Source organism: Pempheris klunzingeri, chromosome 14 (assembly GCF_042242105.1).
Source record: "Pempheris klunzingeri isolate RE-2024b chromosome 14, fPemKlu1.hap1, whole genome shotgun sequence".
Lineage (NCBI taxonomy): Eukaryota > Metazoa > Chordata > Actinopteri > Acropomatiformes > Pempheridae > Pempheris > Pempheris klunzingeri.
This window is the reverse complement of record NC_092025.1, coordinates 14,226,660-14,247,638: the sequence shown is the minus strand read 5'-3', so window position 1 is coordinate 14,247,638 and position 20,979 is coordinate 14,226,660. Positions and strand designations below refer to the sequence as shown.

Here is a 20,979-nt window from a genome sequence, read left to right as displayed (position 1 = left end):
CAGACAGATAGATAGATAGATAGATAGATAGATAGATAGATAGATAGACAGACAGACAGACAGACAGATAGATAGATAGATAGACAGATAGACAGATAGACAGAGAGACAGATAGATAGATAGATAGATAGATAATTCCTGTAGTAGCACATCATTTCTCTTAAAAAAAAAAAAAAGAAAATAACCTAAAAATTGTAATTACATAGGTTAATGTCTGATTAAACACACAGTGCGTTGTATGTTTTTATACATGAGAATGAGCAGGACACTTAATTATTCTAGTGCAGTGAACAACAGTAGTTCATAGTGGTAACCTGGTACTTCAGTGTCCACTAGAGGTCGCTAAATCGTCGCACTAACAGCTACTACAGTCGGACACAAGAGCTCTGCCAGTACACGATTGTAACCAATTCCTCCCGTTCGCCATGAACAGACGGTGATTTCTGACGGGGAAGAGCAGCCACGGGAGCCATGTCACACCATAATGTGGTTAGCGGGTGCAAAGTGGTCGTTGTTCTCCTCCTTTGGCTCGGTAAGTGGGGTCAAAGCCCTACTGAGACAGCTACCGCGTTAGCTAAACTGCTAGCACAAAGTAAGAGACGCTGAAAAATACCGGATGTTCCATCAATTTGGCCTTCAAAGTAAAACTATCAATGTAATCTAATAACTCAGGGCGTGTGTTGCAGTTACAGAAAATGTATTCCAAGATGTGTATAACGACAATTTACTCAGATGAGGTGCTCATCAGTGTCGGCTTGATACTTACTCTGCTACAAAACAAGATATTTTATATGGCACCAATATTTTGAAGTCCTAAACAGGAAACGTCGACTTTATTCAGATTAACTTGGCCACCACAAACACAAACAAATGCATGCGATCCCAGGGGGCTTTGAAAGTACAGTTAATTTCACATTCCTCCTGTAAGTGAAGTTGTCAATTTTACTTAAACTGCAGCTTTAGTTTTGCAAGTACAACTGACGACATTGGACATTAAAAAATGAAAAGCCCTGTACGAGCAGTAAATCTGGCCAATTAGACCTCTACTCAGGTTTAAGATAGTCAGAGGGAAAAACAAGTACATTTCCTGGTATTTCTTCATGGTATCACCATAGACCTTGAATTCTTGACTGAAATGATCACTGTTTTCCATTCATCACTATTGCTCATTGGGCCACTGATGTTATTAATTTCACTTGTGCTTTTCCAGCCATAACAAGTGATGAAAGAGGCCTTTTGGCTGATATGTGTGGAAATATATTGGATATTTAGATTCTTGAGATATTCAGAGTACATTTACCACAGCAGCCAGTGACACCCATAATGCAATTAACTTTTTCAATATATTAATTTGTCTTTTTCCTTATTATCCATTAGATTATTGAGAACATATGACCATACGGAGGTCATACGATGCCAGCCAAAAGTTACACACACCTACTCATTCAATGGTTTTTCATTATTTTCATTATTCTGCTTTGTTCAACAACTTTTTTTTACTACACAATTCCATATTTGGTGCTTCATAGATTTTATGTCTTCAGTATTAATCTAGAATGAATGAAAAACGATTAGAATAACGTAATGTCAGCGCTAATGGGAGAGAGTACTTTTTGTGATTTCTCGTAAAAAATAAAAGCTGTTTGGTTTTTGGTAAACACTTAATAACGCAGAATTGCAACCGCAGCGTAGCTTTGTATCGTGTCCTGCCTCCTGCAGCCCTCGACTAATCCAAGAGTTTATGTGAGAAAACGGCTTTGGTAAGGGCAGGAAATGTATTTTTAATTCACACACTACACATGAACGCGGCCAGATGTAACAAATTTTGATCCCAACTTGCTGAAATGTTTAAAAATAGCAAAGTTGTCTGATCAAAAATGGGGGTTTGCTCCCCCGAGTCTTATAGTGGGAGTGCAGCTGCTCCACCTGCTCCATTGCTCAGATGCCTGTGACTGTAAATACACACTCACATGATCATTCAGCAATGCACGGCCCATTCACTTTGATGCTAAACTTCACATATTATTAATATTCCTTAGACTGCCTTGTCAGCCATATCTCTATCCTTGGCACAGATTCACATGTTTACACAGTGTAAACTTAGTAGGACAACTACAGCTCTGCCGGTCTCAAATTCTGTTTTGAGTGCGTATTGTCTTGCTAAGATAGGGTGCAGACATGACTCTACTGCCACTTCATCTAACAATTATTTTCATTATTGATTGATGTGTCTATTAGTTTAATGTATGAGTGCCAGAAAACCGACATCACAATTTCCCAGAGCTCAGCGTGACATATTTAGTCAGCCAGTCAAAACCCACAGAGATTCTATTTTTTTTAACAATTTCCAATGATATAAAAACAGGAATTTAGGCTTGATTAATCAACTATCACTAATTGGCTACTCATGTCAGCCCAAACAATTTCCTTTGATGATATAATGATAACACTGTTGCTTCTCTTCTGGCCACCTCCAGGCCCCTCTGCTGGAGACAAACACACAGGTCGTGCTCATGTAAGTGCCGCCCGCAGATTCTTGCTGTGATTTTGCTTCATCGTGTGGCTCAGAAGTGTGTGTCAGACTTAACAAGAATCCCTCTGGCTCCCCGCAGGCAGCAGAGCGCCACCAGCACGCCGCACCCGCCTCCAACGGTGAGTGAGGGATTTCACTGCAGATGCTCTCCTATTTTTGCCCACAGTGACACACCATTTAGGAGAGCAAATCAGTTATGTGGTGCATATCAGTGAGGTTTAATTTGATTGATCTCACCACTTTGTTCTTGGCGTGAAATGTCATTAGTATACATGTTGAGTGTGAGTGGAAAAAAAAGCCCCATAATCTTTAAGACTGTTCCTTACAATAAATAAATCTGAAGGGGAGGAGGACTTAAAGTAATACTTTGTGCTAGCTGGACTCAAAACAGTTGACATGCATGTAAATCATTGGATTCCTGGGCGAATCTGTTGTCCATTTGCATCATCAAGCCTCTTTGCTTTTCCCAATTCATCATCCCCCTACCTTTTTTGTCTGCGTGTGTTTTACTCAGGAGTGGAGGAGGTCGTGTTCGTGATCCAGAGTCAGAGGAACTCCTTCCACGCCCGACAAGGTGCTCAGAGGAAGGCGGAGATTCTGCGGCAGGCAGCTACACTGGGGCAGGTAACATCTGGCAGGCAGGGAGCGGTGCTTAGTGCCTAACACTGTGGCCTCATAGGGACAATATGCGTGGTTCAGAACTTGGCCCTGCTGTTTCTCTTGTGTCCATACGAGCATGTTAAGTAGGCGTCCTGTCTGTCATCATGATTGTGAAAATCCACTCCAATAAAACTCTTATCAAGAAAATAAGATGGGTGAAATAACCTTTGAAATAATGAGTTAAGTTTCAATAGTTTATTGAAATGTCTTACAATATATTGGTTCATCTGTGTATTTTGTATTTAGCAGTTTGATAGCAGTTTGGCTCTTAGGATGGCAATGTCGGTCGGTCCATCGCCCAGATTCTGTCCGGATTGATATATCTGAAGAACCATCGGACGAATTGCCATGAAATGCTTTCCAGGCGTTCAGGGTCCCCAGTGGGTGAATCCTCCTGATGTTGGTTATCCCCTGACTTTTCCACCATGAGGTTCACATTTGTGGTTTTCAGGGGAATCATTTGTAAGTATTGGACCGATTGCAGTGAAATTTGGTGCAGACACTCCTGTTCTGCTCAGTTTTAATTCTAATAACTTTGTGAACTTTGTGAACTTGCCGTCTAACACCAAGATCAGTTTAAATATTTAATTTAACACTTTGGTTTGTGACCAAATACCTGCTAAACTAATGACACTCCCACCAGCCTCAGCTGCACATGTCTTTAGTGCTGATTAGCACGTTAGCGTGCTAACACACAAAACTAAGATAGACGTGTGAGCATGTTGGCATGCTGATGTTAGGATGTCAGAGCTGCTCGGGGGGCTGTGGACTCTTTTTTTGGTTACTTTAATTTTGAATAAGGCTTTTCATTTCATGATATTTATTTATTTCATTTTGACAGCAGGTCCACATGGTCAGCAGCAGTTATATTAAGTATACATTATTTGTGGATAATGGGCTAAAACATAAAAGCCATTTTTATGGTTCTTCAGTGTTAGATGCATGATTTAATGATCTCAGTGCGTTCCTTTGTGTTCCTATGTGGCCTTATGAGGGCGACACACACTTACTAACAGATGGATGATGAAAAAGGGAGAGGAGGGCCTTTTCTCATAGTTTGGGGGTGTCCGGACACACGGGGGACACACATTTATATTGAAAAGACAAAAAGTGAATTTTTCCTACTATGGGACCTGTGTGACAGTGGCTTTTAGGGGCGATATCAGGAGTTCTGCAGTGCTGTGGTAATACACTGGTACCAATAGGTGTCCTCCTTGCCATAGAGCTCTCCTACCTGGGCTGAGAGGAACTAAGCTCTCTGCTCTCACACGGTAGTTATTTAATAGTGTGTTCCTGCAGGATAGCTGTGAAAACTAATTTGTTAAACATCTCAGGGAAAGGAGATGACAGTCATATGGACGTAACAGCCTGAGGTGGAGACACAGAAATGTTGCTTTTCCTTTGATGGGATGATGCACTGTGAAGTAAAGAGGCAGTCATTCAGTCTTCGACTCTTCCTCTGAGCTCGTTTTCAATCCACAAAACCCTCCCCGATAGAGAGAATGGCAGAAGGCTGCCGGCAGGGGCTCCGTAGAATTATTTCTACAGTAGCACATTAAAGAAAATGTCCCAGACTGATTTTTTTTTTTTATTTCCCCTGACAAACAAATTCAACCGTCTTAGATGTTTCACATATGATTTGCTTTTATCAGGCTGCAGTCAAGGCAGGAATCATGTAGTTGTTTTTGTAGTCACAATGGTTTTATAATCAGAATGTTTTATTTGATTATACCGAAGACTCTCAACCTCTCCCAGAGTCTCTGTCATCTGTCTTTAGCGGAGAGCGATCCCACTACAGACTGTAAACAGCAAATCTGATGTAGCGGCTGGAAAAGCTTAAATCACACACGCTGTGCTTACCAACACATCAGTAATCCATTCGTCAGCGACATAGTGGGAGCGGTGATTCAATATGACATGTCAATGATTGCTTTGTTTGGATGATAGCGTGGTGGTGGTGGCAGCGGTTTGAGAGATTTACGCACCAATTTCTCCCTGAGAGACAGAAAGAGAATAAAGTTAGTGGGATTGTCGAGGTACAGTACATCAACAAACTCCACTTTGTCATTCATAGTTTTTTAAAGAAGTAGTGCACACATAAACCTGTGTTGATATTGACATCTCTTCCTAAATATATAGAAATCTACATTTCGTGAGTTGAAAATGGCTCATCTGCTGCTTTACATCAGCTGGAACCTTGTAAGGCCAAAGCTGAACTAGAGTCAGTAAGAGCCATTTGGGACCTGTCTACGTTATGAAGTATATATATATAAAAAAAAAAAAGAATGTTAATGCTCACTCTCTGAACTATGCTTGTTATCAAATATATACCGATCAAGACTCTTCATCGAGGACTGGGACTGACGCCAGTGGCTCGAATTGATACAGCAAACTGATCGAGATCAGGACCACAGATCCTGCACCACACTTATGACCTCTAAAGTCCTCCACCTAAAAAGAGCCCTCCGTTACATAGATGCCTTATGGTCCTGTGTCGCTCTCCTTTTTTTCTCTGGCCAGGGGATGATATCACTGAGCCACCTCGGCCCCCTCATCCTCCTCAGCTCTCTCAGCCACTTGCCCACTTTTTAGTGTTTGTCAAAATTATTCAGTGGGTGGAATTAGTCTCAGACTTGAGGGTGAAGTTATATTTTATATGACTGTCCATGCATGGCAGCTGTGAAAAGCAATTATATGTCAGAGAGGCATGAGACAGCAACACTATTAAAGTATAACAGCATAGAAGATAACATAGAGGATACCATGCCCTTTCCTAAATCCTGTTTTTGACCCACACTGTTACAGTTTCGCTTTGTTTTACTCACAAAAATCTCACCTTACTGCCCTTCGCTGGTGTGTTTAAAGCCAGTTATGCTAAGACTTGGTTACAACCTGTGGCCAGCACAGGCAGCTGCTACACACTACAAAGACATGATGACATGACATGACTATATGACATGACAGATTCAACGTAAATACAATCAAGTGTTTGCAATTTAGTGTGTTGATCAGAAAAAGTTCAATTGTTATATCAGCTGATCTGTGAAATGCAAGATGTCTGGTGTGTTTGAAATGTACTAAATTACAAAGCACACAAATAGCAAATTAAAGTGATTCTAAATATAGAAAATGGGCAATAAAACTTTTTTAATGAACTGTTGAATATCCTGTGTTTTGGAAAATGGAAACAATTGACATGAATTTGATTAACATACAAACATTTTATAGGGGCTCCACAGATGATTCTCACTTCAAATGGTGACTATGTCCTTCTTGAACTCATTTAAGATTTCTAGTCATAATACCTCCAATAGAATATTGACATTGTCAACATTTCTTAGAACAAATGTCTTATTTAAGCTTTCGTCCTGTATGCTACAATATACATATATAATGTTGGAAGTCTATGGGTAGTCTTAATCATGAAAAGTGTGTATTGAACAGTGATACAGCCATGCCATAACACCTTTGACTTCATACAAAGCCCTGCTTTGAAGCAAGAATCATTGTTTTTTTCTTATAAGTGTGTGTGTGTGTGTGTGTGTGTATATATATATATAATCTTATGTGAATATTTTTGAATTACTCTCATTATTCTCATAAGAAGACAAATGAAAGATAAAGCAGAAATGTGCAGTGGTCTAGATGTAAATAGATGATATAATATGATCATACGATTAAGTAGGAGATCAATTAAACTAAATGTCTTCTATTGAATTATTAATTTAAATATAAAAGAAGGAAGCTCAGCTTGTCTGTCTTTCTGTCCGTCGCGCATCTTGAAAATTCTTCATCCGATCGACTTCACACTTGGCGGATCAAGCGAGCAAGCGGCACGCCCCGAAGGGCCACACCCAAGTACTAATGTGTAGAAATGCTGAGTTTTCTTGTCGAGAAAGTCCTGACTTGACTGTCAGGGCTTTGAAGTGGCACGCACATTTAGACAACTGAAAAAATACGCCTCACTCATCAAAACACTTCACAAAAACACCTGTCTCTCAACTGAATTAAGAAATAATTCCTAATGGGGATTGAGACGTGGTGTCAAATAATAACATCTGTACAACATCAGACTTACATGCTGTGTGCCAATTTCATAAATGGAACATTTGGATGCGCGTATGTGTACAATCATCTCTGCATGTGTGCTTGTGTTGTCAGGCTTGTGCTGATGTGTGTGTGTGTGTGTGTGTGTGTGTGTGTGAGCGACGTAGATGAGTGTAGCAAGTGAAAGGTTTTTCCACATTTGGTGTTTATCACAGCTAGATAGACCTTGATTGTAGGAAGCTCTTTTGAATGAGGGCAGGTTGTGCGTCAGGCGTTTTTTGACTGACGTCTAACCAGCTTATTTCAAATGAAGGCAGAGATCAAACTGCACACAACCTCTAACACACCGTTAGCTTGGTGTTTGACGTGTGCCTGTTTTCTTGTTTATTTGCCGACACTCAAAACTGTTTTGTCAAACTGTAAATCATTGTTACACCGTTGTGGTCGGGGTGTCACCAAAATATGAGCTACAGCATCTCAGATTTAATTTTAGCACTTTGTTTACACAGATTAATATCCACGTCAGAGATAAACATTTTGTTACATGATGTTTTATGTTATTGGCCGTAAGCACGGGCTTTTAATTCAAGACGTCAGTGCCAATGTTCATCATCCAGCCTCATTTGGCCGCTGCTCTCGCAGCTGTTTTTCACCCACGTCACCACAACACTAAAGGCAGATGGTAGAAAAAAAACAAAAAACAAAAACGTTACACCGTCAGAATCTAAAATGAACCCAAGAAGAGGTGTGTTTGCATGTTCATTTTCAATGTCCGGCTATCTGTGTGGAATTAAAGTACTCTAGCTTGAGTGATGGTAGAGTCACCAACTAAATTTCGACAGACATTCATGGTCCCCAGTGGATATAGCTTACCGATCGTCTCACCTTTCCTTTAGCTTCATTGTGGAGTTGATATTTTTTAGCGAAATGTCTCTACAACTATTGGATAGATTACCTTGACATTTGGTACAGACATTCATGTTCCCCTCAGGTTGAACTGCAGTAACTGTGCTGATACTCAAATCAGCAAGTCAACACTTTAATTTGTCCAACACTTGGTTTGTGACCAAATGCCTGCAAACTTGATGCCACTTTGTATCATGAAGTTTGCGCGCAAGAAGATTTATTAACAATGCAAGATGGAGATAGATCATCTTTGGCAGCTAGACCCCATCATCAAAATGACATGTGATTGAAATAAGCCTAGACACTGGTGGTGGTGATGAGGGGTGAAGAGAAGCTGAGAACTGAATGAGGAGCGGGCTTCTGATAAACGCAGTGGGAGGAATCCATGGTGCTGAATGCGGAGGTGATTGGTGGATTGTGGAAGTTAGTGGAGGAGAACGGGATTGGAGTTGGATTTGCCTGAAATGACAGCTGACAGGGCAGTGAGAGAGTGACGGTTTTAAACTTTGACAGCTATCAGATGATTGGCTCATTAGGGAAGTATTTTATCGCTCAAGTGCGAGAGTGGAAAAAAAAAACCTGCCACAATCAGCTGATGAGTTAGAAGAAAGCGAGTGAAAGGGAGAGAGAGAGAGAGAGAACATAATGACTGGTTGAACTTATGCTAGCCTTCATTTGTGAGGATTTTAGCATGCTGATGTTGGTTACATGCTGTTTTGTGGCAGCAGCACCTCTCTGCCTTCCCCAGGCAAACGTGCCTCTAGGGATTAATGTAGTAATCAGTAATGCAGTAATCACCTTTTATGCTGCTCTCTGAAATCCCTCATGTAGAGCTCTGCGGCCTGGATTAGCCTCCTCATTGTCACGATTCACTCAGACTACCAGCTTTGCTTTTTGGTCAGTCTTTGGCAGCTGAGTTAAAAATGAATGTAACTGAACGAGAGACTCGATCTCTGCCTACACAAGACAGAAGCAGACACTTTCATTTCAAACCTATTTCTGGAAGTAGTTGCATCAATCTGTACAACTGTGTCAGTGCTATGAATAGCTGCATGGGGGAGATTTTTGAGTTCTATTATGAATCGCTTTCTGAGGAGAGAAATGTAAAACAGCAGCCTCTGAATCATTTCCTTCCTCCTGTTTTGCCCCCATTTTCAGCCCGTCATCGTCAAAACTAGAATCGAAACGGTATAAAACTCCAAACAGCATGCACAGGAGGATGTGCAAATGTTGTTGCTCAACATTGTTGCTAATGACGGCCTCACCGCCCACCAGCATGTCCAGGTGCATTCAGCGGACCATCTGTCAGCGTCAGTACAGCTTGTATCATTTCCTCCAAGAATAAAGTGCTTATGCGGTTTTACTTTAAGCTGTTGTGTCAAGCTTCCCTCAGGGAGATGATCACTCGTGTACAGTGCCCTCTAGTGGTGAGAACTTAGCACCATCATCCAACAGGATCCTTTGTTGTCTGACCGTCTTTGCGTGATTTGGTACTCAAAGGAGACAATTCTTCAGTTTTTTTTGATGGATGTGGGATCTTCTTGAAATACAGCAAAGTAAAACAGTTTCAAGCAGCTGTTTTTCAGTACAATTTCACACTTACATTAAATCTCGCTCATGCAATGCTAGTTTTCTGATATACCTTAAGTGTTGGCCATAAGGGTGTGAACCAAGTTACACACAGCCTGGCTTCCTTTGTATGAGCTGGCATGACAAACCCTAAACTTGCAATTTAGAGATAACGGGTATCACAGAGATGGTCTTTGTTAACTCTGACTGTTTGACTCTTCTTCCACACAAAGTCACTGATTGTTTTTCCAATTAAAGATTGAAAAAGCAATTGACCTGTACTTATTGTACAAATGTACTTATTTTTAATCTCCAACCAACACACACACACACACACACACACACAGAAAAAGCTTGTCTTCATGTGGCTGCATAATGTTGGTGAATTAATTTAACAACATTTTGTAAAGTTCAATAGTTTTTCTTCATGCAGGGACTTCCAGTTGTTCTTCTTCTCCATGAGCTGTCAGAGTATGAGGGGGATTGGAGTATTCTGCCCGCGCTTCCCCGGTGAGTGTTAAACACACCTGTAGAGATGATAAACAAATTAATTAAATCAAATTCAATACGATTTTAATGAATTTACCCTTAATGATTCTTGTGGGAGGAAATAAAGGCAAAAAGTTAATGGCCTCTTGTGGATCTTCCCAGTCTCTCTGCTACTTATGGCCAATCCGCCTCCTGGTTTTTCTTCATAGAGGAGGAAACCAGAGTCACACTGTCTGCTCTGCTGCAGGTCCTCCACAGATATCAAGCCAAGGAGGTGAGATGCACGCACCTCAACAAAACATTCCTAGAAATCCTAACAATATATACTTCAGCCCTTTGTGTAATATGAATGTCTGGATGAAGATCCAGTTTACTGCACTGATGCACATATCAAACAAAGCCAAGAAAATAACTGAGTAAATTTCCTTTCATGTCATTCAGCCCTGTTGGCTTTCTTGCAACCTACAGGAATGGTTTTTGGGCAAACATCTCCATGACAACGAGGCCTCCATCATCCACCACTATGCCTTCTCTGAGGACCCCGGCTCCTTTAGTTACCCTGACCCTGCAGCAGGCTGGGCTCTCAGCACGCCACTCCTCCAGAGGTGTGTGAGCACTAATGGGGTCTCGATAGCTGTCTGTCTTTTCTTTCTCTTCTTTAACATTGAACTGATCTAAACAGGCACTGCATGGATTTTGTGCCAGGAGGACGTACCGTCTTCAGAAGTACCTTTTAATCTACTGATCAAAGGGACTCATAGGATGCAGTCTCTGCCATTGCATTTATACAGTCTTTCAAATCTTGAGCTTTTGGTACTTTCCTATGATTCAAATCAAGCTGCAACCAACAGATAATCTACATTTTGAAATATTAGGTATAAACACAAAAGACTATTCAAAGATACCAAACCATCGACTCAGGACTTCCATAAACTCACTCATATAGAACTGTAGGTTGTTGTAGCTGCTGTTTCTCCTCTTTCAACAGTTTTCCCTTGTGTGTGTTTCAGACTTGCTGAACGGATCCAACACGAGTATCTGAAGTCAGATTTCACCATCGACCTGAAACATGAGGTACTTTAAAACAATTTCCACCAGTTTAGTAAATGTGTGTGTCAGCTCCTGCCTACAAGGACTATAACAGCATAGTTTCTGGCTTTGTTTTTCTTTGCGCTTCAACAACTGCTGTGAGAAACTCAGCGTCGTCTGTCAGGCTGCCTGCTGAGCTGAAATGCTTCGACATATGCGATGATAGACAGTATTCCCCCAGCGACTGACTGAGCTTTTGCTGAAAAGCTCTCTCACTTAACCCAGTTAACTTTACATGCCTGTAGCCATTGATACATCTGCTGCTATATAAATGCAAGAGCTCTACGCCTGCAATTCTTCCTCACGTCTGCCTCTGTTCTTCTAGATTGCGCTGTATATTTGGGAGGACGGAAATGGTCCAAAGCTGACAGCAGTTCCAGAGTTTTGTACGGAGCCGAGAGCCAGCTGTGCTACGTCATTTACAACCTACCTGCCCACCTGTGTATGTACATCTTATTTATTCACATTTAAATCATTATGTTTTGGTAAAATTAGAATATTTTGTCCCATTTATGTGTCCGCTATGGCCATTGTATGTGGTGTTGACACCACCTGCTACTTTGGGAAATGTTTCTAAATCAGCAGATGAACACTCGTCATTAGAAAGAATATATGTTTTTACAACCCAAAAGAACATTAAATATTTAGTAGGTAAACACAATTACCATGGCCATGACAGGTGTTACAGACCTGGACTGAATACGTATCTCTCACGGTTGATTTTATAACCCATCACCTTAAATCACAGTTAAAACTCAGCTATCAAGCTAAGTAAAAGTCAAGCACATTATGCATGTTGCCAAGGGTTATTGTGCAGGAATACAAATGCCAGAATGAGTGGGCTGAATCAGTCTGAGGGACAACAGACAACAAAGCACACAGCCAACAGTGCCTAGTGGGATGAAGCATCACTGAAATGTGTGCTAGTTCAGTTGGAACAAAGAAAACACAAATGAACACTAAAGCGCATTTCACAGGAAAACAAGGTGAGGCTTAGGAGACACACAAAACAACCTACGTCTGGTGGATAAGCCTGGCTCTCTGCAATCTGAATTTTTCTGAAATACAGATTTGCACATGCTCGTTCTTATTGCCGAGAACATGATTTTAATTCTGATATGACCGAAGAAATGCAATAACTGGTGTTGAAGGAAACCAAAACTAGTCTTGCGAGGCTCCTGTTTATTCTGTAAATTCTACTTTTCTCACCTCCAGTTCCGTCAAACATTTTAAAATTCAATTTTAATTATGTAATTTCTGTTCAGCAGTGGAGTTTGCTTGAAATAAATGTAACAGCTTTTTTTATCCAGCAGCGCACTCCTGATAAATCACTGGATCACCGGGTCCCCTGTATAAAAACTTTACAGAAAATAATGTCTGTATTTTTAAGAAAGCCGCATATAGATTGTATCTACTTGGGAAGTTAAACAGTTTTTTTTTTTAATTAATAATAAGCAAACCCTGAAAATGGCGTACAAGAATCTGTTTTGTGCTGTAGAAATCTGAGTTTGTGAGAAAGTGAGCAATATGACTTTAATGGTGAATGGACTTTCTAGTCTTATCGACCACTCACACAGCGCTTTCACACTTCATTCACATTCACCTGTTCACACACCATTGCGATCAACCCTGCCGTCAGGGTTGGCAACCTCCGAACCCATGGTGTTATCCATCATCAGGGAATAATACCTCTTTTCTCTAATGAGAAGCTACACCTGAAATGGGAATACAGTGCAAAAGAAATCTCAGGGGAACACCAACACATGGGGTGAGATTTGTTTTTCCACCATGATAATACTGTTAGAACCGTGTGCCTCTTTCTGCCTCATTTTTGTGCCATCCTGACACCATTTTCCATTCCAGTTTATGTTCACCTGTGCACTGTTTATTATTATTTACACATCCTTTTTTGAATGAAGACGGACATCGTTTTTTCTTCCTCTGTTTTCTAGGGAGAGCCAGTGTCAAAGAAAGATGTATTTGTTGCCGTGAAAACTTGCCAGAAATTCCACTCGGAGCGAGGTGAGTGTGTGTCATTCCCAAGCAGTTTTTAAAGAACAAAATACGGTTTATTTCATTGAAAAATGATCATATCCAATTATCGATTATCCGAACTGCACTTTTTAGGGGAAAAGTTTCATTGCAAGCTTGAGGTGAACTTTGAGGTGAACTTTGACTGTGAACTCTCTCAGTCTGAGGTTATCACAGAATAAACAGAAATTAAATGGAGATTTAGCCGCAAAAGTTTTATTCCAGTGTGTTTTTTTTTGTTTACTGCCACTTAGCAGTCTCGTCGTTCAGTCCAGGTTAACCTGTCAGGTGAAAACTACCTGTTGAAATTCACAACCTCATCTAGACCGTCTGCTGAAATTGCAGCAGTTTATGTAATTATCCCAAACATTGATGTCTGTTTTAAGGGTCAAAGTGAGCCAGTAGTTATGGACTTTCAAAGCAATTAACAAAATCTAAAGTAGAAAGAACAGCGTGTGATTAACTTAACTGTGAAATGGCTGCTACTTTAAAATTCAGGTTAAATTCAGAATTCATAGCAAGCTGACGCAGTAGTGCACTCTATTAATTACTGGATTTGTGGGAGATTGAGTGTGGTTATATCTTCAGTTAACAGTTTTAGGAGTTTTAATGTAGATGCAGGTCGGCATGCGAGCACTTAATTATCCAGTGTGTTGTTCATAGATGTGATGACATCGTCCATTATTTGATAACACAGTCCTTTGTTGAGTTTACAGGTTTGCTGTAGGGACTTGAAGATAGTTCTAATTATGAACTCAATTCTCAATTTAGTGCTCAGAGCTCTGTACGGGTCTGTATGGTTCGGAGTTCGGTGTTGTCTCTCCCACCTGATGGCTTGTTACCCCTCTTTCTCTCTTTCCTTCTTTCTCCACACAGTGCCAGTGGTAAAAGCAACCTGGGAGAAAGACGCAGGCATTTTAGAGTATTACAGCGACGTCACGGACACCTCCATACCCACAGTCAGTCTGGGAGTGCCCAATACTGACAGAGGTGAGCTGGTCAGGCATGAAATACGGAGACAGTCAAGTTCGAATGGGGTGGTTAAATCATTACACTGCCACTGCGCTCTGTCCCCTTTTTTCTTCCTGTATCTTTTTTTTCCCTGATGTAATCGTTGTTAAATGGAGACAGACAGTACTTCAGCCTCTTGAGGACTGAGGTGAAACTGTCCTGACTCCCTGTCCTCACACACCACAGATGGGGGAGTCAATGCATGGGCAGACAAATGAAAAGACTAGGGAGTCATAGCAAATAGCCACAATGCCGCTCCACTTCCTAGTGAATAGGTGGGCAAATGATAGACTCTAGAAACAGAACTGCACTAATGACTGGCTTCAGTGAGGAGAGACAAATGCCAATTTTGTCTTTGTAAACAAATATTCTTGCCTGAGATTCATCTGATTACAGCGCAGATCTGTCTGTTTCACTCCCTCTAATCTACTTTTGGATCCGCTCACACAGCAGGGGCTCAGGAACAGTGTCAACGACACCTCCAACTCTTTGTCCCATCCATTCTTTTATTACTCTCACTGTTCACAGGCTGATGGAAGTATTACACTGCCTATCATGTTCTCTGTGCCATACCGCTCTTCACTCTTTAGCCCACATTCTTCAATATTCTACAAGCCTATCCTTTTGTTCATTTTCTCTTTTAGTGAACTGCCTCTCTCTTCCCACGATTCTCTTTTCTTCTTTTTGTCGAAGCACCACATTAATCTGATATTCAGGAGAATAAAAGCAAAGGGAATGCCCTTGTCCTTTCTTATTTTCTTTTTGTCTCTTATGAATATCTCCATACTGTATATTGGCTTGGATGTCTCATTTTTATACCACATCATCTGTGAGGCTGTACTCAGGTGCAGTGGTGCGTTGATCTTAATGCTAGCATCAGTAGGCCAACATGCTAAGATTGTAAAGATGATGATGTTTAGCAGGTATAATGTTTACCTTGTTAGTTTAGTGTGGTAGCATGCAACACTTGCCAATTAGCACACAAAGTAAAGCTGAGGCCAACAGGAATGTGATTAGTTTTGCAGGAACGAAAAGTGAGATGAAGTAGGGTTCACCCTCTGGGCGTCGTGACAACTGTACAAATGGATCTTGAGACATCCATAGAGACATGCCACAAGCAGGACAAAAACCCGTTCAGTAATATTTGACATTTGACAGACATTTGCCAGTTTTCTAAAATATCTGATCTAGACTTTGAAGTAGATACAAATCATGTTTTTTCAGTAATGCAGTAATATCAACAAGTAGGTAAAATGTTACTAGACCCTGTGCTTCTAACTATTAAACAAGAAACTGCTCTAAATAATATCAGCACAGTGTCGCATTTTCCCCCCACGCAGCATTACAGGGCAAACTTGTAACAATCTCTCTGTTTAGTTTAGATAAAACGAGGAATGACCTTTATTGTAAAAGAGTCCATATCTGTCATATATGCTGTACCTCTTCAGTCCAGTAAATCCAGTTCCTAAATATAAATGTTTTAAATGTTTATCTGTCACATACTTAAACACGTACATGTGACACTGCAGTCACATTCATTCACAGACATCCCTACTTATCTAAGGGATCAATAATGACCCGTTGATATGATTCTTTCATCGTGGGATCTGAGAAATTTGCTCCTCCTGAACATTTCACGAGCCACAAACCTAAACTGGCAATATGTTTTCACACTGTTCGTTTATATATCGTCTCTCTGCAGGGCATTGCGGGAAGACATTCGCCATCTTGAGGCGGTTCCTGAGCGACGCTGTGCCAAAGGCTGATTGGCTGCTCATTGTCGACGATGACACGCTCATCAGGTAACCGGGAAAAGACACACAGGTGTTGCTGGCTGATAATAATTCTGCTCCGGCTTCATAAACCGGTTGGAGTTCTAAAGGTGTAATTGACTGATAGCTGCAACATAACTGACAGGAGGGTCGATCTGTACATGCCCACACAGCCTTTTAAAAAGCTGAATCAGCAGAAACACCTCTGAGAGCGGACAGTGGTTGTGTGGGAAAGTAGTAGTAGCTTTTAGAAATGTGTTTGATCTCCTAAAACTCCTGTGAAGTCTCTTAGTGGAGAGTTAATGTAGCTACAGAAGGACCTTGTTCTGTGTGTGTTCATACAGTCTGTGATATGTGCTCATTCCTTTCTACTGGTCTGTTGATTAATGTCCGTCTGTAGTTTACCCAGGTTGCGGAGGCTGCTGCGTTGCTATGACCCAAATGAAGCAGTGAGCCTGGGGGAGCGATACGGCTATGGCTTGGTTCAAAGCGGATACAGCTACACCACAGGAGGAGGAGGGTGAGGCTGTGGGCTGAAGGGAGTGTGGTTGTGCGGGTGGTCTTAGATGTGTTCAGACAGAAGGAGATGCCAGTTTTCAAATTTCTTGCATCATTTGCTTAAATTTGACAGCTGAACCGTACAGACATTGGCTGTAAATTTACTACCAACAGACTCAAATTCACTTCATGTCTGAACACACAATGATTGCAAAAGGGAAATGTAGCTACTATGCAGGATTTTAACAATGTCGCAGGAACACAAAACTCAATACAGCGACAACAAAACTTTATCAGGACTGTATGACAGTGTTACATAGATTGCACAGTGCAGTACAGTATGTGTCAGCTTCACTGTAGCTCCTTTCTGGCAAATGTTTGTGTTGTGTTGAAAAGTTAAAACGCTGATAGTAATGATGAGCAGGCGGTCGTGGTATATTATCCAAGAAACACTACGTCTTTGAAATGCACAGAAATTGTTACTGTAAGCTTTTCTGCTTTATATATGATTTATATTTAACTGAAAATAAAAAAGAACAATTTTCCTTATGGTCAAACAATCACACTGGGTTAAATAAATCTTGTATCTGTGTGTGTGTGTGTGTGTGTGTGTGTGTCTGTGTGTGTGTGTGTGTGTGTAGGATGGTGCTTAGTAGGGTGGCGGTGTCCAGGCTCGTATCCAGTGGTTGTGGCTGCTACAGTGATGATGCTCCTGATGACATGGTGCTGGGCAGGTGCTTCACTTCCCTGGGTGTTCCCATCACACACAGTCCACTGTTCCACCAGGTAGGGAACAATATACACACACACACACACACACACACATTCTTTGTGTAATGCGTTACCTAGCCCCAACCCTTAACCTTAAAACCAAGTCTTGCAAAATGTCCTCACAATAATGATGTAAAATAAAAATTTGTTCTCATAACTATACAAAGACATGCATTCATGTTAGGTAGTTCTTATCACACTGGTATACGTTCAAGTGTTAATTCTTTGGATACGTTTGGTTTTAATTGTTTAAATGGAGCAATACATGTCTGACTATGAATTACTCTCAAAGGAAAAAATCCAGCCTTTGATACAGTCAGTTTGTGATGTTGATGGCATTTTAAACTCCCTATTTCCAGAGAGGCACTTTAAACCAGTAAATCAGTGCGGTGGTGACTACAAGGGTTCAGTGATGGCCAAACGCAGTAGATTTACTGCCTTAATCCCAGTCCAAAACCAATATATTTTCATTTTTTGCTGAGTTTAGAAAGCCCTCGTCTAAGATAATATTGATTTCCTTTCTCTATGAGGGAAATTCAGCTCACAGGATATCTAGGAGAAGTAAGCCAAGCAAATGGACTTGATGTTTAATCTTGGCTTTCTGCTCACTGACCTCGTATGTTTCAGCAACTCGGTTGTTTTGTCTTTTAACATCCCGTGAAACGTCAAGCACTTTTCATGTAGTTTTGCAAACAAGATCATTTGTCCTACGCAACACTTAAGCTAGTTTTTACTTTTTTTAACAGTCATGCACAGATTGTGTTGTTTTTTCTAATGTATGTGTAGATTGTATGTATCCACTGTAGTGTATAACAACACGACATCATAACAGAAGTCGTCGGAGTCACTGTGTGAAGACGGAGTATGCAACTTATTTTAGAGGTATTTGTTGAAATTGTCATAACAGCCCAACAACCAACAAATGAATGAGTTTGATAAAAAAAAAAAATCTGGTGTCACAGTGTGTCCCCAGCGTTGAGAAATTCATTGAAGGCTGTGTGAACCAATCCAGATCAAGACTTTTGAACAAGCCTACCATTATTTTGCTGGTGGCCCACACAGTAGAAGGATGTAAAGTAGGGTTTGTTAGGTAGAGGTAAAGTCTAAAGTTACATTAAGATTGTGGAACAGGATGGTTGATATCATGCTGTGGTATAATTCCTGTGACTTTCTATCTGCCCCACCGAGTTTGTGTCCTCGTCTCTGTTGTCTCACCAAAAGCGCTCCATGTGTTGGTGGGAGCCAGATTTAATCAGCATCCACACTGATACAGTGTGATGCGCTGCATGACACTCTCTCCATGGTTGTCTTCTCTTAAAATGTTGTGGTCAAAGAAAGCTTTGTGAATTATGCAAGTTATAACAGCGGTGCAGCAGTGGGAATCCCCAGGATGAACTAACTATTAAGCATTAAAGGGTCTCCACACGGGATCTCAGCATCTCAGACCAAAATACATTTGTGCATCCCTACACACCCCTACCTCACTGCCGCCACCGCCACGGCTCCACAGCCAGGTCTCTCAGTCATTCTGTACTCAACCACTGAGTGGCAACCTCTCTTAGCTTTTGTGCTGCTGTGTTAGCTCAGTAGCTTAGCTGAGTCGGCCGTTTTTCGGCCCGGTTTCACCGTGCTGCAGATTCACTAACTGAACAATTTACGGACTCTCATGCACCAACATGCACGCACAACTATCCAACGGCCAAAACAAGGGACAGAGACACTCGGATTACGTCAAACACAGAGGGAGTGTGACTTTATTGTCTGCTCAGCAAATAGTTGTTTAATGCTATTTCAGCGGTCAGAATGTCGTATAAAGAACCTTTAAGGAGACACACACATGGAAACACGCAGAGACAAACCGCTTGTTCTTGATCTTTTAGGCTCGACCGGATGACTACTCGGAGAAACTGATCTCTTTGCAGCAGGCCATCTCCTTCCACAAGCACTGGAACATAGATCCTGTGGCTGTCTACAAACACTGGCTGCAGGACACACACCCACGAGATGAACTGTAGAAACACTGAGTGTACACAGTCTGTCTAATGTACTGTAGATCCAAACTTGCACAACCGCATAGATCTTGAGACCCTAGCAAGACCCTGCAGAGAGACCTGGCAAACCTGCCCTGAAGCATAATTCTTACAAGCCTTAATACCAATATTTTTAATATCAACGTTAAATCAACTGACTGTTTTTAATGTGAAAGCGTTTACAGAGAATTATCTCCCAAGTCTGTGGTTCTGTTGAGGTTTTTAGCCTCATGTAGCTCGTTGTTTTGGTTTAATGGCCCACGAGTGGATGCTAATGTTTCTTTGCATTTGCCGGACATGTATAATAGGTGACTGTTTGCTAACTTGTTAGCCATAACAGCAGCTGTGTCTGAAGTTTTTCTGCCTCCTAGTGGCTCAATATCAATAACTGTAATGCCGCTCTAATGGAGCCGTATATTCAGCCTCATCTTATTTCTACTGCACCTGAAAGCGCACACTGATTTAACATGAAGTCACACTGGTTGTGACTTGGATTGTGAGCGCAAATGTCTGAGAGTCACTGCTGTCACTTTACCCCAAACCAAATTTGAACAAAATCATTAACTAAGATGTTTAATTTATTTCACGATACATTATGTTAATGTATTATTTATAATGTTAATCTATTTCTCATTTGGCTAATTAATCTCCAGTGAGAGAGCTTGAAATGTGAACGATCTCTCCTGTATTGGTGAAGAGACACCCAGTGTTTTATTTTATTTATTTAGCCAAGTAAGTCCCTGTAAGGGAGACTCGGCCATGATGGCAACGACACAAAATTAGGGACCAGCTAAAATAACACAGATAACAATATGAAGAATGATAAAATGAGCTAAGAGCACAGACAATTATCAGAGGAGTCATTTTCCATAGAATTTACAATAGTCTTCATTTCAGATCCCCTAATTTAAGTTTGCTTTTAACCACTGCTAACCAGATCATTAGATGAGCATCATCCATTCTTTCAGTAATGCTTTTTAAAATTTTGTGTTTATTTCACTTTCAGACGACTTTTTTGGAAATACGTTTATTCCAGTTAGACTGTATGTATTAATTTTAGCATCTCTTGAAGAAAAATTCTGCATGCAAATTTGTTCGTACATGTTTTTATGAGTGAGCTGTTTTTTATGTTTACCACATGGAGTACTAATGAGTAAATGAGCCTCTAATGGAGGATGATTCTATAGAAATTTGTAGAATTTTACTTTTGACTTTTCCGTGTATGTGAGTTAGTATGTGGAAGTGTGGAAGAGTAACCACAACCACAGCTGGCAAGCTTGCAGCTGTGTTTGTGAATATATAAATGTTTGTGCCTGTTACAACCTGTTACCTTAGATACTTTTTTAATAGTTTGAAAATAAAACATTCAGTAAGTTGAACAACTACAATGTTTTGTGCATGTTTTTGCCTTAAACAGAAAGACAAGATTATGAATCACATGTTAGAGGACACACACACACACACACACACACACAGAAACACAAAATGATGTCTGACCTACATTTAAAAAAAAATCTTATCCAGGGTGTAATTGCACACAGACACAGAGTACGCTGCATTTAAATCATTGAAG

At 40.8% G+C, this 20,979-nt stretch overlaps 1 protein-coding gene across 1 annotated transcript; it reads left to right on the top strand.

Moving 5' to 3' along the window:
• The first annotated feature begins 382 nt into the window (after positions 1-382).
• b3glctb (beta 3-glucosyltransferase b) lies at positions 383-20,334 on the top strand. The gene is made up of 15 exons (XM_070843659.1): positions 383-532; positions 2,478-2,515; positions 2,613-2,652; positions 3,048-3,157; positions 10,149-10,225; positions 10,367-10,478; positions 10,673-10,809; positions 11,215-11,278; positions 11,619-11,735; positions 13,246-13,315; positions 14,201-14,314; positions 16,038-16,137; positions 16,508-16,627; positions 17,247-17,391; positions 19,257-20,334. The coding sequence occupies exons 1-15, from the start codon at positions 472-474 to the stop codon at positions 19,389-19,391; spliced, it is 1,440 nt and encodes a 479-aa protein (XP_070699760.1). The 5' UTR covers positions 383-471; the 3' UTR covers positions 19,392-20,334.
• Positions 20,335-20,979: the final 645 nt, after the last annotated feature.

Coding starts and splice junctions, on each gene's coding strand:
- b3glctb (XM_070843659.1), top strand. CDS start 472: ATGTCACACCATAATGTGGTTAGCGGGTGCAAAGTGGTCGTTGTTCTC. Junction 11,736..13,245: donor CAACCTACCTGCCCACCTGT/GTATGTACATCT, acceptor TCTGTTTTCTAG/GGAGAGCCAGTGTCAAAGAA. Junction 16,138..16,507: donor GACGATGACACGCTCATCAG/GTAACCGGGAAA, acceptor GTCCGTCTGTAG/TTTACCCAGGTTGCGGAGGC.